General features: G+C 40.2%; 2 protein-coding genes across 2 annotated transcripts in view; one reads left to right on the top strand and one right to left on the bottom strand.

Annotated features, from left to right (window-relative positions):
- The window catches only part of LOC119414952 (kelch-like protein 33), an 8,500-nt gene extending 6,131 nt beyond the window's left edge, over positions 1 to 2,369 (top strand). Inside the window, exon 4 of the mRNA XM_037682071.1 lies at positions 1,765 to 2,369. Within this exon, the coding sequence (XP_037537999.1) occupies positions 1,765 to 2,287 (523 nt within the window). The 3' untranslated portion in view covers positions 2,288 to 2,369. The remainder of the gene's footprint in view (positions 1 to 1,764) is intronic.
- Positions 2,370 to 6,182: 3,813 nt separating this feature from the next.
- Positions 6,183 to 9,154, bottom strand: LOC119414920 (L-selectin-like). The gene is made up of 4 exons (XM_037682042.1): positions 9,121 to 9,154; positions 8,718 to 8,936; positions 6,304 to 6,570; positions 6,183 to 6,205 (listed from the first exon to the last, which is right to left on the bottom strand). Exons 1-4 carry the CDS (start codon positions 9,152 to 9,154, stop codon positions 6,183 to 6,185), a joined length of 543 nt encoding a protein of 180 aa, XP_037537970.1.
- Positions 9,155 to 9,786: the final 632 nt, after the last annotated feature.

Here is a 9,786-nt window from a genome sequence, read left to right as displayed (position 1 = left end):
GGTAGATATGCACGTACGAAAGGATGAATGGATGGATGTGTGGATGGATGGAAAAACGGATCAATGGATGGATGAACATATAGATGAATGGATGGATGCATGCATTGATGGATGGATGGGTAGATGCATGGATGATGGATGGATGCATTGATGAATGGATGGATGGATGGATTGATGGATGGATGTATGGATGGATGAATGGAGTGATATATTGATGGATTTATGCATGGATGCATGGATGGATGGATGTATTAATGGAAGATGGATGAATGGATGAATGAATGGATGATGGGTGGTTGGATTGATGCATGGATGGATTGATGAACACATGGATAGATGCATTGATGGATGATAGATGGAGGTATGGATCAATGGTAGATGGATGAACAGATGCATCAATGGGTGGAAGGATGGATGGATGGATGCATGGATATATGGCTGATGGATGGATGGATAAATGCATGGGTAGATGCATGGATGCATGGATTGATGGATGGATTTATGCATGGATGGATGGATGAATGGATGGATGAATGGATGCATGTATGTATGGATTGATGGATGTATGGATGCATGGAGGGTTGGATGGATGGATGGATGGATGGATGCATGGATGGATTATGAATTAATGTATTTATTAATGATGGATGGATGGATGAATGCATGGATGGATGAATGCATAGATAGATGAATGGATGGATAGATGGATGGATGAAGGATGGATTTATGGATGAATAAATGCATGGATGGATGGATGAATGGATGCATGAATGGATGGATGGATGGATTGACAAATGGATGGATGCATGCATGCATGCATGGATGGATAGATGGATGGATGGATGAATGCATGGGTAGATGAATGGATGAATGTATAGATGGATGAATGGATGCATACATTCATTCATACATGTAAAGCACTTTGAGAATCTTGATAAGGTAGAAAAGTGCCATATATATGCTGTCCATTTACAATTTACCATGGATGTCTGAATGAATGGATGGATGGACGGATGATGGATGTACATTTAATGATCACATTCGTAAAGTTTCATTCAGTGGTTAAAATAAATATTTTTCAACAGAAAGGCAGAGTTTTTCGCAATAGAGGCTGGAAACATGAAAAAAAGATTTTGCATTATTAACGACTTGTGTTTTGAATGTCTTTCAGCTAACACACATTTTAGCTTTGTAACTTTGACTGTGTTATAGCCATTTAAAATATGTCCTGTTTTCTTAAAATATTTTGCTAACACTTCAGACAAAGATACATAGACATGAGCAAAAACATTATCACCTTTGTCATTGAGTGATAAGACAAAATTTAAACCATGAACTTACGGTTGAAAATACAAAATTAAAAATATGAAACAGAAGTTCCTGTTCTGTTTTAGTTTCAAATGTAAGTGGGAGTCAAAGTAAAATAATTTATAATCTCTGCAATGTCAGATTCTCACATGTCCTAAATGTTCTTTGATTTAGTCATCCATCTGTTGCATTTAACTTCTGGCACAAAAAAATCCACCCAGTAGCCAATAAAATCTTTAAGCTTCACATTGAGACTCTCCAAAGTATTTACTGACTTGATTTTTAACACAATTTGCTTATGACTCAAGGTACTTGGAAAAAATATCAACTTACTTCACTTTATGTACCCAAGTTTTAACAGAAGATCTTTGTAGCAACATACTATTCTTGGGTTATATGAATTTTGTCCATGTTTCCACCGATGGCATTTAATTTTAAACGTCTTCTCTCTTTCAGCTTCACCTGGCCTTTGGATCTACCTTTGAGTGGGCACGTAGCAAAAGTTCTTAAAGGTCAGATTTTCATCTCAGGGGGCCAAAGCAGCGACTTCCTGTGTCTTTCATCCATGTTTCTGTACCACCCAGAGACAGGCAGCACATTTCTGGCAAATATGAGCAGTCCTCGAGCTCATCACTGCATGGAAACCCTGGGAGATTGTCTTTACGTCGCAGGAGGAATCACAGCGGATCATAGTATGACTGTTATCGATCAGCTAGCATGTGAAGTGTACTGCCCAGCTACTGACAGCTGGACTGCCTTCACATCGCTGCTGGTGCCACATGTAGGAGCAGGAAGTGCAGTTTTGGAGGGAAAGTTTTATTTGTTGGGTGGGTACAGTCAGGAAGACTGCAGCGACACTAACATGGTTCATCGGTACAACCCTGTCACACAAAAATGGGAGAACGTTGGAGAGATGCCTGGACCGAATAATGATTTACAGGCATGTGTGCTGTGTTTGCCACAACATTTACGAATGTAAGACGTCATGGCAAAGATCATGGCTACAACTGCTTTATTAACTTTAACATTGTTAATTGGGGCGGGGTGGGGGGCATCAGACTGCAAAGGTGATCAGTTTTTGTTATAGGCTCTGAAAGGCATTGTTCGGTATATGCCGATCAATGCCGATCTATACACTGCTCATTTCATACCATGAGACCAGTTTGGACTCTCTTAAACTGAAATGGGAAACGGACTTGGAGGAATCCATATCAGACTCAATCCGGCGAAAGATCATTCAGAACATTTATTCATCCTCACTCTGTCTGAGACGTGCTGTAATTCAATTCAAGGCGGTTCATTGGCTGCGCTGGTTCAGAGACAAGTTGTCCAAAATCAAAGCCGACTTGGACCCCGCATGTAATCGTTGTAAACAAACTTCAGCTACGTGCATACATTCTGGACTTGTCCCAAACTGCGGACCTTTTGACAATCTATTTTTGACACCTTCTCTGGAATATGTGGCTTCAAACAGCCACTCCCATGTCAGAAATGTGGGAGTTATTTTTGATCGTGCTTTTAAATTAGACAAACAGATAAATGCAATTGTGCAATCCAGTTTCTTCCAACTAAGAGTCATTGCCAAGGTGAGGCCTTGTGTCTCTTTCAGAGACCTTGAAAAGGTGTTTCACACTTTTATTAGCTCTCGTTTGGACTATTGTAATTCATTGTATGTTGGTTTAGACAAATCATCTTTGCATCGTTTACAATCTGTCCAGAACGCAGCAGCTCGTCTTTTAACAGAAACTAAAAAACATGAACGCATAACCCCTGTCCTGGCTTCTCTCCACTGGCTTCCTGTCCACTTCACGGTTGATTTTAAGATTTTATTGCTTGTTTTTAAAGTCATACGAGGTCTGGCCCTGTCTTATTTATGTGATCTTATTAACACCTACACTCCAGTAAGAGCACTCCGGTCTACCAACCAGTCCCTCTCAGAAGTTCCCAGATCCAAACTGAAGTCCAGAGGAGATCGAGCTTTTGCGGTTGCTGCTCCAAAACTGTGGAACAGTTTACCTGATCATTTAAAGACTGATGGCTGTTGAGACTTTTAAATATTTGCTTATGTAGAGGAATATATGTATAGGATATTGGACTTCTGCTCCGGGCACCCTTTAACAGGTATTTATGCTAACGTAACCTAGTCCGGCCTCACCTCAAACATATATAAACACGAGTTCTTGTAGCGAACTTAATTCCTGTCCCTCGAAGAAAAACACAAAGGATCCATAATTTAAATACAATTCTGTAACGTTTATTTTCAGTTTGAATTATGACATGGAAATTATGGCAAATATGGAATATTAATGAACAACCAATAGTATTATTTTAGAAAATCTGAAGACTTTGAGAAGGAGTTATAGATTCAATTTGGACAAAGGTTATTAGCGCTTAACGATAAAATTTAGGTAAGTTTATCTCAGATTCATGAATTAAATTATCTAAAGAAAGACGTCACTTAGCGTTCGTCAGAAGGAAGACGTTTTCATCCTACCGCGGAGACGTCCATTCTCATTACCATGGCGGATGCGATGACTTTGAGGCAGGAGGTTCACGTTGTCACCCGAAAGGGAGTTTTCCTTCGAGGACAACAGCTCCTTCAGCAGTGTGCTTCACTCCTCAGGGTGTTTGAGCGTTTCAGGACTTCTGGGTTGACTCAGAGTCAACTCTCCAACAGGACAAGTTCCTCATCATGGCCGCTTCTCAGAGAGTTTTATCAACTGCCCACTGCTGCATGGAAAACGACCACTCATTCCATAAGCTCAGCTCAGTTGCTGAAGCTCAACTTCACTCATCGGCTGCCCAAGCTCAACTCCTGGTGTTCTGTTTACCTGACACCCAGAAGACTTGTCCACTTAACTTTTAACCAATCAGAGGGCTTCTTACAGTAGGTGTATCCCGACTGTATAATTTAATGTAACTGAACCTCCCTTCTCAAAAGTTTCTCAGAGACGATAACGCAATAGCCTTTGTTAAGGAGTGACACCTTGTTTTACATAAACAAAATAATGAGTTTGAAGTTCTGCTCAAGTGAGGTCTTACTTCCTCCATTACCATGGCAACTTCAGGTTCTGTTGATAAGACCAGGTGAAGCTCTTTGATCAAGAACTCTTTGGGAGGCACAAAGTCTGACCTATTATCATTAGTGAATACGTCAGGGTGGTCCAAGCTGTAGATTTTAACACAACAGAAAAAGGATAACAAAGAAACTTCCTGCAATGGAAAGCATAATGCCATACTGTCTCAGATTAGTAGAAAAGGAGGGGTGGATAGACGTAGTGTCTCTGAGGACATTTGTCTTTGTTAAGGTCCTTAGAAGGATGGACGCGACACTTAAGACTCATCTTTATACTTTTGGCATTTGATCCATGCAGAGTCTGAGAACAAGTTTGAGCTGATTTTTATTGTTGTTGTGTTGTATTTTATTGTTAGCTATGTGTTTTTTGAGTGGCACAAAATGTTTTTTTTTTTCTCTTTTTCAACTGATTTAACTGTAAAGCACTTTGGTCAGCGTTTGTTATTTTTTTGTGCTATAGAAATACATTGACATTGACATTAACTGTTCACCCATCACCACTCATCTCACTGTTCGGGGTGGTCATTCTCTCTTCTGGCCAGGAGACTGGTTTTGTGCAGTTGGAAGGACTCACACCATCCAGCATATGTACATTGGATAAGAGAACTGATGCGTCATATTCATCTAGAAAAAAATTAGACATACCCTGAAAGGTTCTGTAAAAATATTCTGGGACACCTGGAAGCCTTTTGTGTCGTATGTTGAAAATATGTTTGTACCTGTATAAAGACATTTATGTATGTGTGGCTGATCTGGTGTGGGTGGGGAGGGGCGGGAGGTGATTCTGTTCTTTGTTGTGTATGTGTTAAAAAAAAAAAAAAAAAACTTAATAAAAATACTTTGATTTAAAAAAAGGAAAACAAAAATAAACAGAAATGTTTGCATAACTCACTTCAGATATACAATGAATACAACAATTATTGATAAAATTGCAAGAAGATGAAGATGATAAAATGGGATTTATTTCTACTTTGAACAGTTATTTATTTATTTTTTTTTTTTAAGCAGCAACCTACACAGCAACAAATGTGGTCAGAAGTTTGCATACAAAAATCATGGGCATACATGCAATTCATTTTGGAATTTTAACAACTTATTAGAACAAAACTAAAGTTAGTTTCAGTGATCAATGAAAAGAGGAATTGGATAATTGTTGGCTATTTTAAGTTTATTGTGGATATTCAGTAATCCACTCACAATCATTCATATAAATATATATATATATATATATATATAAGGCCTACTATATGTGTATGTGTGCGTGTGTGTGCACATTCATATTTATCTTTAATGAGTATTGCTTAAAATATCTAGAACATCTTAACTTGACAAGGCGGCCTGTGATTGTCTCATTAGTAACCATGATTGAGCGCAACTAGTAGTTTCTCTTTGCAAACGTACAGATTTGTTTGACAGAACTCCACAGCCCTATTTCACAACAAAAAATGTAACATGAAGCACAACTGTAATGATAAGCCCGTGTTCCATATCTGCAACATGCATGCTGGTTGTTTCATGAAAATGCTAACAAATAGAACGTCTATGCAGTTCTCGTCAATACACCTGTGCTTTCCCTGTTCTTTCAGGTCAGGATGTCTTTCCTGAAATAGATGATGAAACTCAGTACCATTTTTGACAACATGAGGGAAAATTATTTTTAAAAGACACAATGTTCCTATGAAGAGCACAACAATATAATCAATAGTATATTTAGACTGTCTTGATGCAAAATCAATAAATAGCTCAACCCAGCAGTTTTTTTAGATAACAAAAAACAAAATTACTTGTACTATTTTTTTCACAAGGCCTGTAACCAGACAGCTGAGGGGTGGGGTATTAAAGTTTAGAGCAGATAAAGTTAAACTTTTCATTATCATTTATTTTGAACCACTGATGTTGTCCTCCTGTTGCCATGGCACCAGACATGTCACAGTCATCCATCAGTCCATCTGAGACCCAGTTCTTATAGCTGACCACCTCGTCACTGACCCAGAACCAGAAGTCCAGAGTGCAGGTGTACCTCAGTCCCATCCAGACAAAAGGAGTCGAGGCCTTCTTGGCTTTCTCCTGCACCCATCTCTGCTCATCAAGGTTGGTGATGGTGACCAGGTCATGGTGGTGATCTCTGCAGTAGTACAAGGCCTCCTCCCAGGTTTTATTCTCTTTAATCAGGATCACTTGATCTGTCAGGGGAAAAGTAAAAACAGTATCAAAACTGCTAATTAAACCCGACCGCACAGTGTAGGGGTTACGCTCCAGGTTACCAACCTGATGACGTGAGTTTGAGTCCAAGCCATGACTTTAAAAAATACTAAAAATCACAATAGTATCAAAGTCATGGCTATAAAAGTTGTGGCAAGGCATCTTGGAATAAAACTGCTAATGAAATGATCAGATTTTTATGTCTTTCTTAAATTTACTCAAAACTGAAAGGAAATAAATACTTCCCCAGTGCTTAATTTGTAAACTGATCAATGCCAGAACGCAAATAGTGGGCGCGACGGGGGTTGGGGAGGGGGCGTTGGGGGTGGGGGGCAGAGCAGAGGGAGCTTGTTGGTCCTCCTCCCCCTTAAATTTTTGAAAGAAGTAAATGTGATTTCCTGCATTTTGGTGTAGCCTATTTTAACATGTTGGTAAACATCTACGCTTGTAAACACTTGAATAAATTACTATTTTAGAACGCAACAGGTTGTGTGTGAATAGAGCACATCCGATTCTGTCAAGCGTCCTACCCCCCCACCCCCACACACTTCATGTTTCTAAATCAATTTTCTCCGCTGAATTAATTCCTGCGCTGCTCCAATCTCAGTTACGAATGACTTCTCAATTGTCCAACTAAGGACAATCCATCCATTTATTTAATTAAAGTAAACTGGACTGTCTTTTCAACATTTTGATCGCTATTATTTTGACAAATTAGCGCCGTTGTTTTGATACGTGATTAATATGAATAATACATCAAACATTTCTCTCCTTTTTTTTTTTTTTACTGTAGCTAAGCTTCTTTTTTTATTTATATCTGAACATATGTGTGAGTTCACATCAGCAGTTGTGTGCCCTCAAAACTGTCTGGAGATGCTGCTGTGTGTAAGGTATGGCAATCCAAGTAGACCAATAATAGCCACTTTTACCACACGTCTGGCTATTAATGGACTGCTTGGCTTGCCATAAAGAGGAAGACGTTCACTTCATCCCTGCTGGACATGCTGTCTGCATCTCTGCTGGCCAGGAGTGTGTGCGCGAGCTGGTGCGTCTGCTGCACACGTAATATTCACTCCACAGACTGGGCAACATCTCCTCTCTTTGTATTTTTAATAAATAATCTAAACTAAAAAATGCACAATGACTTTGGACTTTTAGAGGCAGAGATATGAGTTGCCGGATCCGAGCAAATAGTTGCCAGACCGCACCCGGTCAAAATGAGAGAGTTCCCAGATCTTGTTCCGGCAGGATCCAGCTCCAATAAAGCGCTGCCAGGGTCAAAACGTCAAGGTCCCACTTGGCTACCACCCATGGCACCAGTTCTGCAATTGAATGTGGGGAAAGTTCTTTAAAAAAAAAAAAAAACTCACCATCATAACAGATGAGGGGTTTTCTGTCAGCACATTGCTCATCCTTCCATCTGCCTTCATCGTCTAACGCAGTCACCGCACATTGATTACTTGCTTGATCATCAAACTCTGAGTTCCAGTGTCTGAAAGAGAAACTACTTCCATCTGACCAGGTCCAGCTGTCTCTGAACAGCCCAAAATAAATAATATTGTCTTTGACAGAACTGAGTGCAGTCTTGAGTTGTTCATCCTGTAGTTGGTTCGGTCCACTGATCAGGTCTGTGTGTTTGTCTCTGCAGTAACTCTGAGCTTCCAGCCAGCTCTTTGGTTCTTGTATGAAATGGACTTTCTTTGATGTGCTTCTTTCTGTGGAGCAAAGAGACAAACTCACATCAATGTTTAAATCTTTTAGCTGAACATAAAACCTGGTGCAGAGACATTAGCAGCGATAGGTAAAAAAACATATACCGTAGTGTTAAATTGACTTTGACTGCACTGCGCATTTGGATTAGATTATTTTTCTTTATCATTTTAGAAATAAATCATTATGTGTTATCTAAGACTTGACTGTTTTAATGAGTTGCAGAGTTTAGATACTGAGTTCTATGAATACTCACCATCAAAACAGGTGAATGTTTTCTTTGGCTGACAAGAGTGATCTCCCCATGTCAAGTGTTTCCAGATAAACCCACAATTTTCAGTACCGTTTGTTCCTCTATCAGTTGGTTCTCCTTTGATCCAGTTTGTCTCACTTTCTTTAAACTCCACTCCGGGCAGAGACCAGTGCCACGTCCTGTTGACACCAGTTTGCTCATAGAGACCAATCCAAGCCTCGGTGTTCTCTGCTGATATGTTGAGGATTCTCTTCATGTCCGTCATGTTAGACACTGTGGCCAGGTCAGAGTATATCTCTCTGCAGTACTGCTGAGCTTCAGTCCAGTTTTTATTCTCTTCAACAAAGTGATACTGATAGAGCTGACATATGGTGAAACAACACTGACCTGGAAACACAAAAGCTGTTACTGAATTCAATATTAAAAAAAATATATATCTGAATCAGAACTAATGAAGTGTTGAGTTGATTCTACTGTGTGTGCTCTCCTAGGACTTAAATCTCCGTCAGCTCTTCTCTGACTCCACATAAATCTGTCCTGTAGCTGTAAATAGAGACTGTAGTTAACTTACCCATCAGAAAGAGCAGAATCAGACTCCACTGCATTTTCTCTGTCAGATGGAATTATTTGACTGCAACACTTTATCTCTGTTGGATGAAGGACACATTTAAACACTTCATCTTGATGTTTTCAGACCTGCAGCTCTGCCTCCACTCTACAGAGGAACAATGCTGAGAGAGCAGGGAAACTGAAGCCGAACAGAGAAGAGAGTAGACAAGGAGCTGAACTTATGCATCTCACAGCAGAGGAGAGAAGAAGCGTAGTCCTGTCACGATAACAAATTCAATTAATTGTCTCAGAAATTATTGCGATAAACAATAATCCATCCATCCATCCATTATCTTTACCCGTTTATTCCATTTTGGGTCACGGGGGTCGCTGGTGCCCATGTCCAGCAATCACTGTGCGAGGGGCGGGGTACACCCTGGACGGGTCGCAAGTCCATCACAGGGCCACACAGAGACAAACGAGACAACCAACCATTCACTCTCTCACTCACACCTAAGGACAATTTAGAGTTACCAATCAGCCTAACATGCATGTTTTTGGTCTGTGGGAGGAAACCGGAGCACCCGGAGAAAACCCACGCATGCACGGAGAGAACATGCAAACTCCACCCAGAAAGGCCCCTGGACCGGGGTTTGAACCAGGGACCTGCTCGCTGAGAGGCAGCAGC

Source organism: Nematolebias whitei, chromosome 1 (assembly GCF_014905685.2).
Source record: "Nematolebias whitei isolate Nwh7 chromosome 1, NemWhi1, whole genome shotgun sequence".
NCBI lineage: Eukaryota > Metazoa > Chordata > Actinopteri > Cyprinodontiformes > Rivulidae > Nematolebias > Nematolebias whitei.
The sequence above is the reverse complement of the archived record's forward strand: the minus strand, read 5'-3'. Positions and strand labels throughout refer to the sequence as shown.

Coding starts and splice junctions, on each gene's coding strand:
- LOC119414920 (XM_037682042.1), bottom strand. CDS start 9,154: ATGCAGTGGAGTCTGATTCTGCTCTTTCTGATGG. Junction 8,937..9,120: donor GATTCTGCTCTTTCTGATGG/GTAAGTTAACTA, acceptor TTGTGTTTCCAG/GTCAGTGTTGTTTCACCATA. Junction 6,571..8,717: donor TGTCAACAGGACGTGGCACT/GGTCTCTGCCCG, acceptor CTTTTCCCCTGA/CAGATCAAGTGATCCTGATT.